Source organism: Schistocerca serialis, chromosome 5, assembly GCF_023864345.2.
Source record: "Schistocerca serialis cubense isolate TAMUIC-IGC-003099 chromosome 5, iqSchSeri2.2, whole genome shotgun sequence".
Lineage (NCBI taxonomy): Eukaryota > Metazoa > Arthropoda > Insecta > Orthoptera > Acrididae > Schistocerca > Schistocerca serialis.
Genome location: NC_064642.1, coordinates 138,711,686 through 138,735,085, shown reverse-complemented (window position 1 = coordinate 138,735,085; position 23,400 = coordinate 138,711,686). Strand labels below are relative to the sequence as shown.

At 43.1% G+C, this 23,400-nt stretch overlaps 1 protein-coding gene across 1 annotated transcript in view; it reads left to right on the top strand.

Moving 5' to 3' along the window:
* The window catches only part of LOC126481421 (nucleoporin Nup43), a 200,520-nt gene that overhangs the window by 100,197 nt on the left and 76,923 nt on the right, over positions 1-23,400 (top strand). Inside the window, exon 4 of the mRNA XM_050105162.1 lies at positions 9,317-9,438. Coding sequence (XP_049961119.1) covers positions 9,317-9,438 — 122 coding nt within the window. The remainder of the gene's footprint in view (positions 1-9,316; positions 9,439-23,400) is intronic.

Here is a 23,400-nt window from a genome sequence, read left to right as displayed (position 1 = left end):
ATTATACTCCTGCATGTTGATAGTAACTAGTCAAATATGAAAAAATGAATTTAAGGAGGCAGATGGCAAAACAAGAGAGGAAGTAAAATTATCCCAGCTTGCTTCGTCACACTTTGTACTAAGTATACTCTTCCACATTCCTTGTCTTTAATATTAGCAAATCATTCACAGATGGTTGAACTGGTCCTTAGCTTCCTACATGAAAGTGGTTTTTATTTTCAGGTGTAAGGTTTTGCTTCACTCCAGGGGCAGGGTTTTTGTGGTTGGCACCTCTCTTCGTGTTTTCTAGGTCTGGGACTCATAGCCTTTCCCTCATGCAAAGACCTTTCTTTTATCCCTCTGTTTTTCCAGTTTTTAGATTTAGCAAACTCTTTTATTCCTTCTACTGTGTGTGTTTTAACTTCCTCGCTTTATTATGTCACTTCTCTGACTGGATCAAGCCACTTTTAGCGGACCCTCTCTCTTACACAAGTAACTTCGGAATAGTGCGACTGATGACGTCGCTGTTTAGTCCCATAACCCTCCTTTAATCAGTCAGTCACTCAATAAGTCTCACTATCTAATGTAACACAGTAAGAAGGAATGCTGGGAATTTTCGCCATCAGGTACAAACCGGGCCCTGTGAATGCAAGAGAGACGCATGGAAGTGATTCCATATGTAATAGAGTAAGAACGGGCCAAGGGCATAAAAGATCAACCAAGTGAGGAATACATAATACTGATTTTATTATTATCCACCACAGAACACAATTTGTTCAGTATGAGCACCTGAGTAGTTGATGAGGTGACCTACAGTGCCAGATTTGCACCCAGTGGCCAACATTGGAATTAATTTCATTCCAACATAAATCACTTCTGCAGTAACACATTAGCATATGTACCAACTTACCAACTTTCGCTCACATACAATAATTACAGTGCACATTGGCGGCCCTCCATGAGTAGCTGCACGTCACGAAATTACCTGGTATCTAGGTGGAATACCCCTTTCATTTTGACCTCCTTGCTAATCATGGACTTCTGCCTGTAATATTGGGAGATGATTCATGGATGGTGGAACTGTTTCTAAGTTTTCTCTGTGAAAGCAGTTTATATTCTCAGTTATAAAGTTTTAGTGTACCTCTGGAGCAGGGACAGGGTGGTTGGCGATGGGGCATATCCTGCAGTGTGGTGGGTGTGAGGGTTCCCCCACCTTACTTCCTTGACCAGGCTATTCTTTCAACCCTCTTTTATGCTACTTTAATAGCTTTTAGATTCTGTTTACTCCTTTCTGTTGCACACAATTTTCTGTTCTGGGTGTCATATTTTGTTGAATAGTGGGCACTCTGGACTGTAATTGATCAGGCATGGGATAGCTGTGGATACAACATTTTCTGTCACATGCAGAGCTCTGGGGCACACACCTACTGACTTACCAATTTCCTTCATTTTACTTTTATTATTGAGGGTATGAAAGATGTCCATTACATTTTTATCCTTCTTGCTTTTACTGTTGTGAAGCTCTTGACTAGATCAGAAAATTATCGCAGTGGACGTCTTTAGTTCTGGATGCATCACTCTTGGATCAAGAGACTGATAACCTTGTTGGGGCAACCAACCAACCATCTTGTCTTGTTGGGGCAACCAACCAACCATCTTGTCTTTGTAGGCATTATGTGAAATGTAAGTTGGTAGCAGTGGGATCATTTCCCAGTATGTTGCAAATGCCGGTTCTCTAAATGTTCTTAGTAGTACGTTGAGAAAAAAAGTCTTCTTCCCTCCAGGGACTCCCATTTGGTTCGCAGAACATTTCCATAACTCTCACATGTTGATCACACCTATTGGTAACAGAACTTGCAGCTCAACTCAATATTGCCTCAGTGTCTTCACCTAATTCCACATGATGGAGATGCCAAACATTTGAGCAGTACTTGAGAATGGTTCACAAGTGTTCCGAATGCAGTCTCCTTTATAGATGACATGTGCGTTATTATAATTCTTCCAATGAAACGAAGTTGACAGTTTGCCATCCATACACCCAACTTTACGTAGTTCTTCGATTTCACGTCACTTTAATTGACATAGCTGTGTCGAGCAGCACATAACTAATACTACACACATAAAAAAAAAAGTTTTGCATCTCCTCATTTCCGAGAGATCCGGAACCTGTACAGAAAATTGGAATAGAGATCAACATAAACATCATTTCCACCGTTTTTATTGCTCATGAAACCACACATTGCCTGTTGTACCACCATACAGCGAGGCCTTCAGAGGTGGTGGTCCAGATTGCTGTACTCACTGGTACCTCTAATACCCAGTAGTACATCCTCTTGCATCGATGCATGCCTGTATTCGTTGTGGCATACTATCCCCAAGTTCATCAAGGCACTCTTAGTACAGATTGTCCCACTCCTCAACGGCGATTCAGCATAGATCCCTCAGAATGGTTGGTAGGTCACGTTGTCCATAAGCAACCCTTTTCAATTTATCCTAGGCATTTTCGATAGGATTCATGTCTGGAGAACATGCTGGCCACTCTAGTCGAACGATGTCATTATCCTGAAGGAAGTAATTCACAAGATGTGCATGATGGGAGCGCAAGTTGTTGTCCATGAAGACGAATGCGTAGCCGATAAGCTGCTGATATGGTTGCACTATCGGTCGGAGGATGGCATTCAAGTATCATAAAGCCATTACGGCGCCTTCCATGACCACCAACGGTTTATGTCGGCCCCACATAATACCACCCCAAATAGCAGGGAACCTCCACCTTGCTGCACTTGCTGGACAATGAGTCTAAGGTTTTCAGCATGACTGGGTTGCCTCCAAACATGTCTCCAATGATTGTCTGGTTGAAGGCATATGCAACACTCATCGGTGAAGAGGCGTGATGACAATCCTGAGTAGTCCATTCTTCATGTTGTTGGGCCCATCTATACCGCACTGCATGGTGTTGTGGTTGCAAAGATGGTCATCGGGAGTGAAGTTGTGCGTCATGCACATCATGGAGCCTATTGTGCACAGTTTGAATCGTAACACCACGTCCTGTGGCTGCATGAAAAGCATTATTTAACATGGTGATGTTGCTGTCAGGATTCCTCCGAGCCATAAACCACAGGTAGCGGTCATCCACTGCATTTGTAGTCCTTGGGAAGCCTGAGCTGTATCTCCTCCATGTCATAACTACATCGCTTTTTTTTTTTTCACTCATTGAGACGCTTGGATACTTCCCTTGTTGAGAGCCCTTCCTGGCACAAAGTAACAACACGGACGCGTTCAAACCGCAGTATTGACCATCCAGGCATGGTTGAACTACAGACACATGAGCTGTGTACCTCCTTCCTGGTGGAATGACTGGAACTGATCGGGTGTCGGACACCATCCGTCCAGTAGGTGCTGGTCATGCAAGGTTGTTTGCATATTACAGAGGGTTTAGTGAAATCTCTGAACAGTGCCAAAGGGACTGTGTCTGTGATACAATATCCACAGTCAATGTCTATCTTCAGGAGTTCTGGGAACTGGGGTGATGCAAAACTTTTTTTGATGTGTGTATATTCAAACATTACAAGATTGTTTCTCCCACTCATCTGCATTAACTTACATTGTTTTTGCTCTCAGGGGCTCAGCATTGATTTGCTGCGCACGGGCTTGATGCCCGTGATGTTTGAGCTGGGGACCAATAAGTGCTGCCAGTCTTCCATCACCATAAGCTCTTTGCATGTGTCAGCGAGTACTGCGCAGCGTGGTGGTGGAATGTTGTGTGTCTCAGGGAACGGGGATCTTGGCTTGAGCACCCAGATCGCAAGGATGGGATAAACCTCTATAAAAGCCACCTCAATCTCAAGGTGTGCAGCGTACTAATAAGATGCATGGCTGTTGAGATGAACAGCCATTAGTGGGCAACCTGTTGGGAACCTGGCACCCCTCAGTTGTATAAGGCTTACTGAGGCACATTGGGCTCTGTCCGAGGGACTCTTTATTTTCCTAGCTGCTCGTGGGACTGAGATGGAACCCTCGAAATCTTCTTCTCCTCCCAGTGGGAAGGTTGTACCTCCTGGGAGTATTCATGCCCATTCATCGAAAAGAATGAGAGAAGCTAGTCATCTCGATAATCAAAATACTTTGGACTGCAGTAACAGGGCTCATGGAGTCATGACTAACATTGTATTTCTGGTGATAAAGAGGAAGGAAGGGACATTTGAAAAAGTGTCCCCCTTTTGTAACCTTAAGGGTTTAGAAGGCCTCACTGGAACATTAAAATCTATAAAACAATTGCGCAAAGGCTCATTGTCAGTCGAAACTAACAGGTCAATGCAGGTAGACCTTCTTAAGAAATCGCAGAAACTGGATGACTATGATATCATTGTTGAGGTGCACACCTCTTTCAACTCCAGCACGGATGTTGTCAAATGCCAAGATATCATGGACATGGGCATAGTAGAACTGAATCAAGAATGGGCATCCCAGGGAATAGTCGAAGTGGAACAACGAATGTGCAGGAATAATGGAGCAACTGAAAAGACTGTCACTTTCATTGTCACATTCAATTCTCTGATACTGCCTGAACATCTTATGGCAGGGTTCCTTCGACTTTGTGTTCGACGCTATGCAGTGCTATAAATGCCAGCAATTCGCCATTCAACCATGAGTTGTGGAGGTGAAGCGATCTGCGGGAACTGCAGAAAAGCCACTGATGACGCTGGGACTGACTGCCCATCTCCAGTGACCTGCATCAACAGCTCTGGGAACCATTCAGTCTGGAGCCAAGACTGCCCCGTTTTTGCTGAAGAACACAAAATACAGGAGATAAGTGACCAACCAGATCCTCTATACCAAAGCCAAAAAAGAATGTAAGGTGACAAAACCTCATCTTTGCCGCCTCATATTCTTCAATGATGCTAAAATGTATTCCCAAGATGGACACTTCAACCAGACAGCGCCTAGTGTGCCTGTATCCACCACAAGCACCTGTACTTGCATGTGTACGTTTCAAGGGAAGAAGAGTAAAGACAAATCAATCAGAGAGCTGCACCAGTAAAGACCAACAACAGTTCTGCAGCGAGCATCCAGAAAGTACAAGAAAAGCAGAGTGCCTCTCAACGCCCCCTTTCCCCCTCATCCTCGAAGGGACAGGATGCAGGGAAAGGCTCACAATGTCAAAAACTGTCCCGAGTGCTGCCAGACGTTATTCTTTCCCGTCTGACTGATAAGGAGGATATCATGGCGATAGATGCATTGGAGCCAGGCAGCCCCTCTACTCCGCCCTTGCTCTTCAAGTGCTTCACTTCCGCGGTGCAAAGATAGGGATAAATTAAAACTGCACCGATGACATCACTTCCATACTACAGTGGAACATGAATGGGTTCAGGGCTCATGGGGAGGAACTGAAACTTTTAGCACAGGCACATCTAATGTGCTTATGTTTACAAGAAACACATTTTAATGATACAGATGTCCCTGTGCTACAGGGATATATGCTATACCGCAAATATGAACTATCGGGGGAAAGGGCCAGGGAGGTGTCGCAGTGTTTGTCACTAATATGCACCACTCCTCTGTTCTCCCCTTGGCTACTGACATGCAAGCAGTTGCAGTTCAAATTCATGTGTGTCGAAGGATCACTGTTTGGTCATTGTATTTACCTCCGCAAGATACACTAGACTCTGAGGCTTTTACCGATCTTATCTCACAATACCTGCGACCATTCCTCTTCTTGAGAGACTTCAATGCCCATCATGTCCTGTGGGGCTTGACCAATACTTGCCCTAGGAGTCTGGTTTTGGAGGGCCTCATGACATCTCACAAGCTGTGCTTCCTCAACAAGGGTACTCACACACATTTCTCTACTGCTACTGGATCATTCGCAGCCATCAACCTCTCTTTGTTCTCCCACCGTTGCTGACTCTGTTCAGTGGGAGGTCATTGACGACATTCATTCCAGTGACCACTTCCCAGTCTTCCTTCACCTGCTAAATGGCTCATCACCTGAAGTTAAGCCCCCAAAATCAATGGTCAGCAGGACTAACTGGACGCGTTTCAGGCAGCTGGCTGTGTTTGAACACTGCAACAGCATCCAGGGATGGGTGGACCACATCACACACATGATCCATTGTGCCGCTGACCCTCCATCCTCAGGTCATCTTAGAAGGTGACAAGTACCTCGGTGGACAGATGAGTGCCATTCCGTGATCCGGAAAAGGCGTGTGGCTCTTAAACATTTTAAATGCCGACAAACAGCAGACAACCTTGGGGCTTTTCGAGTCGTGAGGGCCAAGGCTTGACATGTTATTAGGGAGAGTAAGAAAAGGTCATGGCAAGCGTTCCTGGACTTCATCAGTCGTTCCACTTCTTCTATAAAAGTATGGGAAGCCATCCGGAGGTTTTCCAGTAAATGCAGCTGTTTACTGATCGCAGCAGTACTGAAACAGGGGTGCCTCCAAACAACACCCAGAGACTGTGCTAAGACGCTGGCCGAACATTTGCACAAACTACTGCCAATCCAAGCCAGGATCCAGGATTTCATCGCTATCGTGTGACTGTAGCGAAGGAAAGGTGGGACTGCAGGTCCAATAGTTCTGTGGCCTACAACTCCCCTTTCTCGATGTTGGAGCTCGAATCGGCACTGACTGAGATTTGTGACACTGCATCCAGTCATGACCAAATCTGGTACTGCATGCTTCGACATTTGCCAACGGAATCAAAGAAAATCCTCCTCAAATGTTTTAATCTAATATGGCAAACAGACAACTTCCCCAAATCGTGGAGGGAGGCAATTCTGATCCCTCTCCTCAAACCAGGAAAGGACTGCAAATGTCCCAGTAGTTATTGGAGTATTGCCTTAACGAGCTGTGTGGGAAAGACCCTGGAGCGAATGGTTAACCACCGTCTGGCCTGGTTGTTACGAGACCAGGCAACACCTTAACCACTCTCAGTGTGGTGTCCGAAGATTTCAGTCCACTGTCGACAATTGGACACTCCTAGAGGTGGTTCTTCAGAAGGCGTTCCTCCATAAGCATCACTGTATTAATTGGCATGTTCTTCGATACAAGTAAGGCATACAATACTACTTGGAGACACTGTATTCTTGCACAGCTGCATCAATGGGGCTTTCATGGCCACCTCCCCATCTTCTACAGTCTTTCCTTTCTCAGTGGTTTTTTAAGACCCGTTTAAGTGTTACCCTCTTTGTCATAGCCATCAACAGTATCACATGTATGGTAAGGAGTGCTGTCCAGTGCTCCTTATTTGTAGACGATTTTGCTGTTTTCTGTTCCTTCTCCGGTGTCGCAATGGCAAGCTGTCTGTTGCAACTTACAGTGCGGCGTTTAGAGGAGTGGGCTGCAAAAATGGGTTTTCAGTTTTCTGCAGATAAGTGTGTGTGTGTGTGTGTGTGTGTATGTGTGTGTGTGTGTGTGTGTGTGTTACCATGCCTGCGAGACCTGAAAGCCAGATCCCTGGAGGTACTGAACACCATCAAGTGTCGTAGCCACAGGCCTTGGGGGAGTGGACAGGGTGCATCTCCTTCAGTTTTATCAGGGTTTTGTTCGTTTGCGCGTGGACTATGGTTGTATGGTGTATGGGTCAGCAAGGCCCTCTTACTTGCTTGTCATTGACGCTGTACATAATGAGGGGATTCAGCTGCCCATGGGCACTTATCGGACAAGTCCCAATCCTAGCATCTGTGCTGAGGCGGGGTAACTGCCACTTACCACCTGGCACCAGCTCCTCATAGTGTGTCAGGCATGTCAGTTCCTTGCTGCTCCAACTTCACCCACACACCATGCTGGTGCCTGTCGATCTCTGGAATGCTTTTTTTCCAACTGTCAATGAGCCACGATGCCATTTGGGATTTGCATGTGGCGTGTGCTGGAGTCACTCGGTTTGAAGCCAATATGACCCTAAATCCACGGTTTTACCTGCCTGCTGCCCTGGTTACTGGAGAGACCCAGAGTGATTCTAGATTTGATGCTGTACAGAAGAGATAGCATCCCTGCTTCTGTTTTTAATGCGATATTCTCCTATATTTTGTCTGAGTACCACGACCATATAGCTGTTTTTATAGATGGGTCAAAGTGGGGGGACTGTTGGTTGCTCTCTCATTTCCCCGGATTGTGCCCTCAAGGTCAGACTGCCTCTGATGCAGAATTATATGCGATCTTGCGAGCACTGGTGCAGATGAGATGTTCTCCATGTTAAAGTCTCGTCTGCTCAAATTCTCTGAGTGCCCTTTACTCTCTCCAACGTTTGTACCCAGCAGATACAGTAACCCAGAAATCCAAGATGACCACCTACAACTACAATGACTGGGGAAGTAGGTGTCTTTCTGCTTGGTGTCTGGGCACATTGGAATTGCAGGGAATGAAAGGGCGGATCGAGTAGCCAAGGAGGCGTGTCGTGAGCCTCTGGTATTTCGGTGTGCTATCACGTCGCTGTTGAGATACAGAGTCGTGTGTTGACGGGAAGACATGTGGTTGGCAGTGACTGATAACAAGTTCCGTGTCATCGAGCCCACAACTCAGCCACGGAGTACTTCGTTCCAGCCATGTTGGCAGGATGAGGTCCTTCTTACTCCGTTGAGAGGACCCTCCAATTTGTGTTGCTTGTGGTGTGTTAAGATCACGGTGCGGCACATTTTATTGGATGCATTTTATTTGCCGACCAACGGCCTGTGGTGGATTTGTCAGCTGATCTGCCATCTATTTTATGTAATGATCAAACAAATGTGGTTAAGGTTTTAAAGTTTTGTAAATTTTCAAACATTTTTATCAAGATTTTAGAGAGATGTTCTTAATGTGTCAGAGGGTGGCTGGCTCACCCTAGATTTTTGTAAGTGGTCAACCAGTCACATTTCCCTGTGCTTTTCTTTTAGGTCTTGTGTGTTTTGTTTTATTTGTGTTTTAATTTCTTGGTTAGCTCTCCTCCCTCCTAATTGGTTTTAGTGCACGTGAGAGTGCATGTTATACAGAGTGACTGGGTTCATATTTAGAGTGCATACATGTACAACACTTTTAGTTCATCTCCACATTCGTTTGTTTTTATAAGTGTAAGGGCGCTGATGACCTTGCCATTGGGCACCTATCACACACACACACACACACACACACACACACACACACACACACACACCAGGTTTTTCCACTTTCGTAGCAAAAAAAAAATATACTATCCTAGTAACCGTGTATATTCTTACATATAGAGTCATCAACAAAAAGTCATAGATTACTCGTCACTCCTTCAGTCAGATTATGTATACTAAAATCAACACAGGTATTCCAGCTTGGGGAACAGTTAATTCGTTTTAATATCTTAAGGAATTTTCTGTGATATCTTTCAGGTATGGAACAAGATGCTCATGCACATCCTTGTCCTGTTTTGAAGAAGACATAGTCACAGTGGGAGAAGATGGGAAACTGAATTTGCTCACTTTAAGGCAACAAAAACCAGTACATGTTGTAGGTATGTTTGTGCCTGTTGATTTATTGTTCTTTGATATTATGCTATCTGACATCCAATCATATAACTGGTATTTACTAGAGGAAAAATAGTGGGTCAGTTACTACTACTACTATTAGTCATTAGTCAGACTGGAAGATGATTTTTATTCATTCACTGTAGATGATGGAAGAAGATACATTACTGTTCCTCTGTACCATTTTCTAGCTCTCGCAATTAGCAGAAGAATAAAATCCTGGAGAAATGAGGCTTTATCAAAGTAATTGTGTACACATGAATTCCAAAATATTCTAACACTTGAGCGAATGTTGGGTAACTCAAACTGTAGAAGCTTTTGATCTAGTACACAAACACCGTTGTCACATAGTAACTGTTGGCTGCTATTTAATTGACAACAGTGCACTTAAACAGCACAGATCTTGAAGTTCCTTTTCAGAAGTTCATCAAAATGTCCTTCACTTGTTGCATGTATTTCATCTCATCAGAACATGGGACCATTTCACCATCTTTTAACATTTGATAAACAACCATGTTTCTTGCCGCATACCAAATGATAAGCACATTTTGTGAAGAATGACTGGGCTGTAAGATTGTCGGTGCTGGCACTATTCCAGGTAGTCTGATTGAAAACTGATCACTATTTTGTACAGTGTTCACAGCCTTGCCACCAAAGATGGTGTGAGAACTGGCATTGAACACTGTTATTGGTGTGCAATGAAAGACAGACTTTTTTGGTAGACAATTGGAGTTTGGTGTAAATAATGTGATTACAGTTCTGAAAATGTTCACCAAGTCTTTAATATCCATGATTCATCAACCAGCTTTGTTAATTCAATGAATGTGGTCAGTTACAAATTTTACTTAACTGTACTGGACAATGCGGCATAGCACCATACACTGCCCATATCGAACAGTCAGAAGTTAACTTCCTACAGATGGTGAGTCATCGCTTCTCCATAGATGTTCATTCATATGAGCCAGCTCTTTGCCAGCAGCCGTTAGCTCCGGCCAACAGATGTCACTGTTTTACAGGCAACAAAATATTGTTTACAAATGCAAATGTAAAATTAAATGCACCATTTGCCGTATAACAAATAGAACAAAACTTCACACTAATTTTTCACATTTCAGTAGCTAACAGCAGTGTAAAATTTCAGCCTAATATTTGTCATACTTTAAGACATTTAAAGAGCACTGAAACCACAGAATTTAAAGCTTGCATGAATCACTGACTTTACATTCGTGGGCACAACAGTCTTGTAGAACTCTGTACATTCCTACTAATTTGTTTCACACAATCATGATATTGTCTTTATAGCCTTTCTCAACTGGAAGTTGTAATCTCAAAGTGTCTGACTTCTGGAAAATAACATATCTAGCCTTGTAAACCAATTGTTGTATTATGGAATTTGAGTACATACCAAAGACGCACAATATGGCCAACATTGGGCTCAGCGAATAAACATTAACAAGCTATATTGTGGATTTGACAGTCAGTACTTTGCTGTGACTGACATTCATCACATCCATATATATGAACATGAATGCAGCTCATACCATGGTTGAATCTGTCATACAGGTTGTTAATGTTTGTTGGCTATGCACATTGTCAGCCATATTATTTGGAGGAACCTGAAAACTGACATCCTTTTTTCGCAAAATTCACATGTAAGTTTGACGAAATTTTCATTTCTTATTAGTGAAATCAGCACGACCAAACACTAGTGAAATTGCAAACTGCTAACAAGTACACTTTTAAGCTTCATCTCTACAGCTCAGCTGTCGTACATAGACATGTTTGGGCAAAAAAAGATATTAAATTTTGTAAAAGTTGCAGAGTTAAACTGTGAGGGAAAGGTAAAAAAATTAAAAGACAGTAATTGGACCTAATACCGGAAAATGTGCAGCAAACCTGCAGTGAAAAAGAAATGGATTTTTATTTCTAGATGTTGAAGCTATATTAAGGGTGGAGGTATTTCAAACTTCAGTTGTAACAAACTTAGAACGAAACGTTTTTCTTTGAACAGTTCCAAGGTAAATCGTTCTGAAAAGGGCTTTATTACTTTACTTGAAGACGACTTCTGGCCAATTGGTATTTTTGTGAAGGAGTATGAATTATCTAGAAACTCCTCTCAGCCTAGGTTTCTCGGGCCATGTGAAAATAGAACACAGACTCCTTTTTTAGGGAGCAGTCTCTTGAAGTAAATAATACTAACCTAAAAAGAGAGGCATAAGATAAATCAACACCTACTTCATCAAAATGTGGAAGGACTAGGAAATAAGTTTGGTTATGTAGAACAGTTTTTCATTGATCTTCTTCCTGACTGTTTCGTTTTAACAGAGGATCAACATTCACTAGATGATCTACAACTTTCTAAATTTAAGAACTTCACCCTGATATCTTCGTCCTGTGGAACTGTATATAAAGGTGTTGAGGGATGGCCTGTTAAGTTTTATTTCACAAATTTGTGGGGTGAACAATTCTTATGTGGATCTTGACTTTGAAATAGCTAAGGTTAAGTTAATTGTTTGCACATTTGTAGTCTACATTTTAGGGATATATGGTTTCTCTAATGGAACTTTTTCTATCTTTAGTGAAAATCTACAGGTTTTTAAGCAGTATTTATAAAAATGAAAATGCTCATGTTTTTATATTAATGTGGATACTCTTAAGGATAACAATGATAGGACTAAGTTCATGGATACTATTACGTCTTTCGGGCTGTCTGTCTTGGCCATTTGTCACCTAGAAGTACCTACAATAGTTCCTCGTCTACTGATTGTTTAATTACTGTTACAAATTGTTTTGATGCTGTTGTGCTAAATGATTTTGTAGCTGACCACTTTGTCAAGTTAATTGATTTTAATAATATAATGAGCAAAGATTGAAGATCTATTTAGCAAGACAATCAGTCAGGCTCCAGCTCTGTACTGATATACATCTACAGAGCAGCAAGTGTTTATCTTTTTCTGTGTTTTCCTCAAACAGTATTAAATTCCGTGCATGTTTTTCTGTTTAAGAGGTTTAATCTTGCATTTTTGTAAGAGTAATTTCATTCACTCTGTAGTGCAATAGCTGCTCACTGAACAGCCATCTACATAGCTCATTAACGCATCAGCATCCATTGCTGACATGTCAGGAGGGTAGCAAGTTGATTATCTAGGTTTCTGTGTGCTTTTGTAGTTTACTTCGTCAGTTAGTCTTGCTAGGATGGTTAGGATGTGTGCATGCTGTTTGTGGATAGAAGAGAAGCTGGTTGCAGTTTGCAAAGAGCTGAATGTGCCTTTGGCTATGATCCCCCTTCAGGCTGCTGCGTCGGGATGTAGCAGTGGCGGAGCATATGGCATGTTGCAAGGGACACCTCAGATGTTGCTTGTTTTGCGCATGGGCTCTGCTTCTGAGGCATCTCCTAGTGCACTCAATGCTGTGGATCCATCCTCACAGCAGGGTGAGTGGCGGGTGGTAATGCATTCACGTTGCTTGAGGTGGAGACCCATTGTGAAGACTGGCTGCCTGGCCTCACCCATTCACAGCCAGGGGGCCTCATCTGAAATGTTGACGCAGTCTTGCCTATGGCTATTGAGCATGCAGGGTGCAGTTGTCTGCTAATTGTGGCTCACATTGGCTCCAACGACACCTGTCGCGTGGGTTCTGAGGCTATCCTCAGTTCATACAGCCAGCTGGTGGAGGTAGTGAAGGCTACTAGCCTCACGATTGGGGTGCAAACCAAGTTCACAGTTTGTAGCGTTGTTCCCAGAGTTGATTGGGGTCCTTTGGTTTGGAGCCTAGTGGAGGGTCTCAACAAAAGGCTTCATTGATTCTATGACAGTCTTGACTACAGGTTTTTAGATACACATTATTGTGTTGCACTGCACTGAGGAAACAGCTACTCGGGTAGCAGAGTAATTGCGGAGTGCACATGAAGGTTTTTTTTAGACTAGATGGTAGTGTCAGGTGCTCTGATGAACACTCGCCAGTCGATATGGAGCAAGGGAAGTCAGACAGCATTCAGAATAAAGTCACCTTGACTGTAAAAATTTTATCAGTAAACTGTTGAAGTATTTGTAGTAAAGTTCTAGAATTTATTGCCCGCCAGGAAAGTTCTCATGTTCAAATTGTTCTTGGGACCAAGTGCTATCTGAAACCTAAGGTGGAAAGCTCTGAGATATTCAGTGAGTCATCGAACGTATATTGGAAAGACTGATTAGAAGCCATAGGAGGGAGAGTGTTCGTTGCAGTTGACAAAAATATGAAAGTCGAATGTTACAGTGAAGTTACCTGTTTGTGAATAACAGATGTTGGTGAAACCTAGTTAGATGTTGGATGTTTTTACCAAACATCCAATTCCACTGTGACAGTTCTAGAGTCATTCAAAGGAAGTCTACGGATGTTTTTATCGACCATCCAATTCCGGCATGACAGTTCTAGAGTCATTCAAAGGAAGTCTACAGTCAGTAGTGAGTAAATACCCAGATCATGCAATATTAGTTGGAGGCGACTTTAATCTACTCATTATAGACTGGGATGTTGGTGTATTCTTTGTGGGGGAATACTTCTGAACACAGTTGGAGCAGCTAGCTTGGCAGCCCACACACAGTGGAAATATCTTAGATCTTTTAGCTGTATGTAGGCTGGACCTCATCAGCAAATGGGGATTAGCAATCATGGTGTCATTATAGCAACTATGATTATGTAAGTTAATAAATCAGTCAAGAAGGCCAGGAGAGTGTTTCTGCTAGATAGAGCAGGTAAGAAGTCATTAGCATCTCACTTAGACAGTGAATTAACATCACTTAGTTCCAGTGAGATGGATGTAGAGGAATTATGGGCAAGTTTAAGCAGACTGTAAATCGTAGTCTGGAGAGTCACGTGGCGAGTAAGTGGGAAAAGGATGGAAAAGATCCATCATGGCTTAGTAACAAAATTCGGAAGATGCTGAGGAAGCAGAGACCGTTTCATTCTCAGTTCTAAAGAGAATGCACCAATCACGACAAGTGAAGATTAGTAGAGATTCATCCATCTGTGGAAAGAGCGAAGTGCAAAGCATGCAACAGTTGCCACTGTCACACTTTCGTAAAAGATTCTTGTCCTGTGTAAAATCGCTAAGCAGGTCTAGGCCTTCTATTCAGTCCCTCGTTGACCAGTACACTGTGGCAGTTGAACACTGCAAAACAAAATTGTTCACACTAGAGAATTGTGCACACAATTTGTCATTTGACCATCGGGCAGACTCCTGTATGGATGACATAGTAGTACCCATCTCTGGCATAGAGAAACAATTGAAAGATTTGAAAGCAAGTAAATCACCAGGTCTGGATGGAATTCCAATTCGGTTTTACAAAGAGGACTTGGCAGCTTTTTTCCCTTACCTAGCCTGCAGTTGTCGTGAACATGTCACACAGCACAAAGTGCCAAGTAATGGAAAAAAGGACAGGTGACTCTGGTATATAAGAAGGGTAAAAGAACAGACCCGCAAAATTACAGACCAATATCCCTAACTTCAATATTATGAAAAGGAAAGTTGCTACTCGGCATATAGCGGAGGTGCTGAGTCGCAGATAGGCACAACAAGAAGACTGTCATGAATAAAGCGTTCGGCCAAGGGCTTCAACAATAGATGTAGAGACATGAGTGCAAGCGCGCGTGCCCACACACACACACACACACACACACACACACACACACAAAAAGCGCACGCTAACACACACACACACACACACACACACACACACACACACACACACACAAAAAGCGCACGCTAACACACACACACACACACACACACAAACTGAAGTCTCAGGCAACTGAAACCACACTTGTTGTGGTGTGGTTTCAGTTGCCTGAGACTGCAAGCGGGCGCGTGGGTGCACGCATACCTCTGTGTGTGTGTGTGTGTGTGTGTGTGTGTGTGTGTGTGTGTGTGTTGTTAACGAAGGCCATAATGGCTGAAAGCTTTATTTGTGACAGTTTTTTTGTTGTGGCTATCTGTGACTCAGCATCTCTGCTATATGGTGAGTAGCAACTTTCCTTTCATAATATTGTTACGTTCCATCCTGGATTTTCCATTGTTTGCTTTATTCCAAACTTCAGTATGCTGCCAAATTCTGGAACATATTCTCAGTTTGAATATGTTAAACTTTAAGAGTGAGAAGCTTATGTCCACAAATCAGCAGGGTTATAGAAAGCGTTGCTCATGTAAAACTCGGCATACCTTTTTCTCAAATACTAACAAAGAGATAGAGGGGCTGGCCAGTACTTACCTCAGCTCAGTACAGCCGATAGATACACATAAAACAGAACTGAAAATTTACATTCCTAGCTTTTGGAACTTTGTTCCTTCATCAGGGAGGAGAGAGGGGAAAAAAGGGAAGAAGGGAAAGTGGATTCAGTTACTCACAACCCAGGTTATGAAGCAACAGGGAAAGGTAAACAGGGAGGGTAGCAAGGATGGAGGCATGGTTGTCAGAGGGAAGCCAAAGATATTCTACTGTAAGTACTGTGCCAGCTTCAAACCAAAGAGGATGCATACAGAAGTAAAGAGGTATATAGTATAAAGATAAACACAACTATGTAGGATGAAAAGATGCGTGAATGGCTAAAGAGGAAAGGGAAAGAGGAGAAGACTGAAGAGTGAATGGGAGTGAGGTTGTTTAACGTAGGTTCAGTCCAGGGGGATGGCGGGATGAAAGGATGTGTTATTTACATTCATTCCGGAAACATGCATTCACCATAGCCAAACTGCAATCCCACATACTTTTCCTCCAGTCCTGCTTAACCTTTGGAATTACCCCTAAAGGGCTTACCTTAAAAGTTCCCATCTCCGGGTGCAATTCCTCCTTCCACCAGTCTCTCCTGGACTTCCAGAACCTTCAATCCTTAGCCCTTACCCAACTTGTCCTGAATCTCTACACTACTTCATGTAACCACCACTCCCAACAGCTCCTATCTCTCTTCAAAGTCCTCCACCTCTCAAACCCTTGCTTGGAGAATACACTGAGGAACATCATCCTAGAAGCCAGCTGCAAACTTGAGTTCCATGCCACACACCACCTGAAAAAACTATCCACAGTGCTAGTGCAACACCTAAGAAGTGGGGTCCCTCTCCCTATCCCTCACAAACACCAACCACAACAGAACCTTCAACAAACCCCCCTCATAGCCAACAAACCTAGCCTAGCCACCCTACTCAATCTCCCCATCCCAGCACATACCCCACACAGACCAAATCTCAACTATAACCACAGTCAAATGCCACATATCACCAGTCCCAATTCAGTCCTAAACCTGTCATCCAGATCCCTCTCTCCTCCAGAGACATCTGTTCTATCAAAAGGCTTAACCTTTAGCCCCACACCTAAATTCAACCACACTGCCCTGGTTAAAGATCTCCTCTCATTCACCCGGAACCTCAACTGGAAATATCACTTCACTACCCAAACACAGCCCCCAAGTACTAGACCCAGTGTTGAACCCTGTCTAGAACAGTTCCGACTGCCTTCTCAAAGGGATCCTCCTCCCCTCCCCCATAACCATCCCTTGCAGACATTTCAGGAATTCCTCACATCCAGTGTTGCCTCCCAGTCCTTCTTGAAGAACATCCCGACAACCCCCAACATCACCCCAGCTGAATCCCGTGCCATTAAGGGGCTGAAAATAGACCGCTCTATTGTCATCCTCCCGGCGGATAAAGGCTCCACAACTGTCGTACTTGACTGTGTGGAGTATGTGGCAGAAGGACTGCGTCAACTCTCTGACACCTCAACCTACAAAGCTGTTACCCAGGATCCCATTCCCTCCATCCAGACTGAGCTGCAAAAAATCCTAAAAATCCAAGGTCCCTCACAAGGCCTCACAACGGCTTCCATAGACTTACTCACTCCACCTGAGCCACGTACCCCTACCTTCTACCTATTACCCAAAATCCACAAAGAGAACCATCCTGGCCGTCCCATTGTAGCAGGCTTCAAATCCCCAACCGAACGTATCTCAGCTCTGGTAGACCAGCACCTACAACCTATCACCCGCAGACTCCCATCCTACATCAAAGACACAAACCACTTCCTAGAACGCCTCAAATCCATTCCCACTCCTCTCCCACCTGAAACCTTTCTTGTCACCATAGCTGCTACATCCCTTTACACAAACATCCCACATACCCATGGTCTCTCTGCCCTTGAGCACTACCTCTCCCAACGCCCACCCGAAGATCTTCCAAAAACCTCGTTCCTTATCACACTTACCAACTTCATCCTCACGCATAATTACTTCACTTTTGAAGGCCAGACCTACAAACAAATCAGGGGAACGGCCATGGGAACCAGGATGGCTCCCTCCTATGCCAACCTCTTCATGGGCCGCATGGAGGAGGCTTTCCTGAAGACCCAACAGCTGCTTCCCCTGGCCTGGTATAGGTTTATAGATGACATCTTTGTGGTCTGGACTCATGGTGAAGAAACACTCCTTAATTTCCTCCATAACCTCAACTCCTTTTCGAATCTGAATTTCACCTGGTCCTTCTCCAAAACCCAAGCCACCTTCCTGGATGTTGACCTTCATCTTGTTGAAGCTCACATCCACACCTCTGTCCATATCAAACCCCCAAACAAACAACAGTACCTTCACTTTGATAGCTGCCATCCTTTCCACATCAAACGCTCCCTTCCCTACAGACTAGGTATTCGTGGCAAACGTATCTGCTCCAGTGACGAATCCCTCAACAACGACACCAATAACCTGACCAGTGCTTTCCTCTCCCGCAACTATCCTGCAGACCTTGTCCACAAACAGATTTCCCGAGCAATACATTCCTCCCCGTCCAACAACAATGTTCCTACCCCCAGACCACACAGAAGCATCCCCCTTGTCACCCAATATTATCCTGGCCTCGAAAACATCAACAAATTACTCCGCCAGGGATATGACTTTCTCAAGTCAACCCCTGAAATGAGATCATCCCTTGACAAAATTCTCCCCACACCACCCAGAGTTGCCTTTCGTCGCCCCCCTAACCTCCGTAACATCCTTGTTAAACCCTACAATATTCCCAGACTACCTTCTCTACCCAGCGGTTCCTACCCCTGTAACCGACCCCGCTGCAAAACCTGCCCCATGCATCCCCCCACAACCACCTACTCCAGCCCCGCTACTGGTAAAACATACACAATTCAAGGCAGGGCTATGTGTGAAACTACACATGTCATTTATCAACTGACATGCCTGCACTGCACGGCCTTTTACATCGGCATGACAACAACCAAACTGCCTGAGCGCATGAACGGACACAAACGAACTGTCCGCCTAGGAGATGCCCAATACCCAGTAGCGGAGCATGCCCTCCAGCATAATTCTAGGGACCTAGGAACCTGCTACACTGTATGTGCCATTTGGCTTCTCCCACCCAACACCAGTCCCTTTGAACTGCGGAGATGGGAACTTGCACTCCAACACATCCTTTCATCCCGCCATCCCCCTGGACTGAACCTACGTTAAACAACCTCACTCCCATTCACTCTTCAGTCTTCTCCTCTTTCCCTTTCCTCTTTAGCCATTCACGCATCTTTTCATCCTACATAGTTGTGTTTATCTTTATACTATATACCTCTTTACTTCTGTATGAATCCTCTTTGGTTTGAAGCTGGCACAGTACTTACAGTAGAATATCTTTGGCTTCCCTCTGACAACCATGCCTCCATCCTTGCTACCCTCCCTGTTTACCTTTCCCTGTTGCTTCATAACCTGGGTTGTGATTAACTGAATCCACTTTCCCTTCTTCCCTTTTTTCCCCTCTCTCCTCCCTGATGAAGGAACAAAGTTCCGAAAGCTAGGAATGTAAATTTTCAGTTCTGTTTTATGTGTATCTATCGGCTGTACTGAGCTGAGGTAAGTACTGGCCAGCCCCTCTATCTCTTTGTTAGTATTTGTTTCACATCTTATATGAGATTTTCCATTAATCATTTACATACCTTTTTCTCTACATGATATACTGTGAACTATGTATGAAGGGCAACAGGGTGATTCCATATATCTAGATTTTCGGGTTGCATTTGACACGGTGCCCCACAGTAGGCCGTTAACAAAGGTTTGAGCATATGGAGTAAGTTCACAGATACATGAATGGCTCGAAGACTTGTTAAGTAATAGAACGCAATGCGTTTTCCTTGATGACGAGTGTCCATCAGAGACAAGGGTATCACCAGTTAATTGGTGTTAATATTTGCTGTAAAAGTAACTTATTAGTGGGTTTTCATTAATCTCAGTCTTTCTTCCTGTGTTATTGACTCGAGTTGTCTGTTATTTGTGAGTGTATTTACGTCGCTCGTCCGAGCCTCACACCCCAGTGGTATGTTTACATTTTGCGGTGTGCGGTTGCAGCTGTAGCAGTTATAAAGCTAAGTACCGACAAAGTTTTTTGTGCACTGTTATACAGTTATTCAATTTACTAGTTTCCAGTGGTGTTTTGTGCTGTTTGTGGCAGAATAACGATTTAATAAACTTTTGGAAACATTAGCTCTCTGTGGATTTCGGAGTTTTCTGTGCGTTGAAGTTATTTAGTAAATTTCGTGCTTTAGTTTTAGCTGATGTTTCTTATTGTTTATAGTGAAATATTTCAGTAAAATTTTGAGTCACTGTTTTAACTTCGTTGAGTGTTCCAGTGGCTGTTTCAATTTTTGATTTTAACTAATAATTTTGTGAAGTTTTGTTGATATTGGTATTAGTTGTTGTTTGTAATATTAATAAAAGTAGTTGCTTTCTTAGTAGAGAGAGAGAATTCTGAGACCGCTATTTTTAGTTCTATAAATAGTTCTACTGGTGTAACAGAACTTAGGTAACGTAGACTCACCCCCCCCCCCCCCCTTCCCACCCCCATAACTGTAAAATTTTACCATGAGTGAGAAGTGCGTAGGTCTGTGAGTAGTGATTATGGTGTGGGATTTGTTCAAAGTATTTTCATAGGGGGGAATGCAGTGGGGAAGCCAGTTGGCGTTCTGGCGAGATCCTCTCCTGGGTCTGCAGAATATGTAGTAGAAATAAATTGATAGAGGAGCAGGAGCCTAAGATCTGTGCCCTTCAGGTGCTGTTAAAATATGCAAAGGAGGAACTACATAAGTTGAGGAGGGTGAAGGGTGGTGGGGAATGGGAAATGGCAGTTGGAAAGAAGACAACTAGGATGAGGAGGAGGAGGTATTCAGACAGTTGTACTTTGCGTATATGCAATAGATTTGACCAACTGTCAGAGTTGAGTGGAGAGGAGCCTCTTTAGCTGTAGGTGTACGAAACATGCAGTAATTCTCAGCAGTTAAGAAGCCTGGGTCAGTTGCTAAGTCTAACAGAAAGAAGGAGGTTCTTCTGCTAAGTAGTTCGCACGTTAGAGGTGTGGGCCAGCAGTTGCAGGAAGTTTTGGGGAGTGAGTACCAGGTCACCAGCATTGTGAAGCCTAGTGCAGGGTTGACTCAGGTGACTGACAGGATAGGGGAGTTGTGTAGGAATTTTATGAAAGAGGATCAGGTAGTGATAGTAGGTGGAGCAGGGGACAGTCTTGATAGGGATAGGGAATATGGGGTAGGTGGTGACCTGGTAAAGATAGCTACTCAAACTGGTGACACTAATGTGTATTTCGTGCAGCTGTTTAAGCATCATGATTGGTCTCATCTTAATGCGGCTGTTAGTCACATTAACAGGGGGTTGGAGAAGGCACTGATGGCAGAGGGCGTGGGTCACATTGCAGCAGTGCCAGTTGAGTCTGTCAGCTGATCGGGTTTCACTAGGCATGGCCCGGGGGAGGAGAGGCTGGCAGAGCTTATAGGTGACAGTGTAGTGGGTGGTGGTGGGATCACTCATGGAAAAATTCCTGTAGTGGTTGGTGTTAGAGCTGAACCATTTTTTTAGATTGAAGTCAGCTTGTGATGACATTCCCTGCTTTCTTTTATTTCTTCATTTGTTGTCCTCTGTGTCGACGTACTGGCTGAAAAAATAGGGGGTGGAAGTGCAGTACAGTCTACTGTAAATGATGTAGCCGACAGGTGCACATTTGCATTTCAGAGTTGTTTACTTTCACTTTTCACAGCCCCCATATACACATTTAATATGGCCAGTGCACTATTGTTTAACTTTTGATAAGCCTCATTAATAGTTTTCAGGCGAACATCCACATACTGCTGCAGTAGTTTACTGTTGAATATCTATGAGCAGTAAAAAACATAACCACCTAATTCACAGTCCTTTCGGAATAATCGGGTATTTGTTGTTTTAACCCACAGACTAATTGTGTTACACTTATTTCACATTTACAGTGATGCATTCTTGTTGTTGTTCTAACCAACACAGGTTTCTCGTCTGAAACTTGGCCATGGACTGACTGTCTCGTAACCAAAAATGGGGCCGTTATATATCCTCACAATAATAGGTGCTGAAACTACACATTGTTCAAAGTTTAATTTACAGAAATTACAATTAAAACTTAACTCATTAAATTAACTGAATACATCGAAAAAATGGTTCTTTTTAACCGTTTCTTCTACTACAAGAGTTTTAGGCTGAATCATTTGTTTAAATGATGATATTAACAAATATCGTTATGCACACAATACGTTTGACAAAACTGTTCATTACTTTGGAATTAATTAAGAGCTGACTTTGCTAACATGTTTTTGAATAGAGCCAGATAAATCCTTCAGGAATACTAATAGTTGTTCGTCTAAATGTTTATAATTAGTACAGAATTTGTATTTATCAGTCAACAATAGAATTTAAGCTACGAAACAATTACCGATTTCACCCTGTAATGAACGATACTAACTAGGAACAGTTGAAATAAATTAGAAAATCAATTACATACACAAAATTAGATCTGGTGTTATATTCTTTAAAACTGAGGGCCAACCTTTCTCTTTTATGAAAATGCAGATTATACTTGTGTATGGTAATGGTACATAGTTAAGAACAAAATGAATTTTACGTAGGGAAATTGCAAAACAAGAGGGGAAGTAAAATTATCCCAACTTGCTTCATCACAAGCCTGCTTAAAGGAAGTCCCTCTTACTAAGGAATTATCTTCAGAGGACAACAGGTTTCCAAGTAGAGAAGGAATTAGCATATTTCATCAGAATATGAGATCTATTAGAGATAAAGTTAGTGAACTGCTTATAGATGTTGACTCTGAAATTATTGGTATCCAATTAAATAATTTGACAATTCAGAGGCTTCCTTTACCAAGATATAGATTAATTGTCTGTTTTTCAAGGAGTTCGTAGCTGAATGGCCATGTATGTAAAAAGCAGTATTCCATTTCAGTCCATAGATGTATCACGGCACTGCACTCAACAGATATTTCAGATTTGTACTGGGGCAGTTGGATTTAGTGGAACTAAACTTCTAATTTTTGTTGTTTATAGGCCCCCTAACTCTGACTTCAGAGCATTTCTGCTCAAGCTAGAAAGGGTTCTTGATTCACTTTGTAGGAAGTACCAGAAATTAGTTATATGTGGTGACTTCAATATAAATTTTGTATACGATGGTGCAAGAAAAAGGACGTTGGTAGATCTCGTAAAGTCATATAATCTGATGCAGACTGTTTTTTACAACTAGGGTGCAGGGGAACAGTAGCACAGCCATAGACAGTATTTTTATTTATTCTTCATTACAAGGGTGGTTTGAAAAGTTCTCGGAATCGCCACAAGATTTGTTCACGTGATATTCATTGGACTGTTGCCTGTAAGCAAGTGCCACTCTTCGAAGAGAGCTGTGGCAGTGACATGGCTCTATTGTTGTTCCACGTAGCGATTTGCGGAGATGGAAAAAATTGGGATTCGAGCAGTGATTGAGTACTTTGTAAAGCAAAGGACATTCATGCCAATTTCCAGAATACACTGGGGGACTCTGCTCTTTCATATTCAACTGTTGCCAAGTGGACAACTTAGACGATGATCTGTGCAGTGGTCAGCCAAGCTGTGTCACTACTCCAGAAA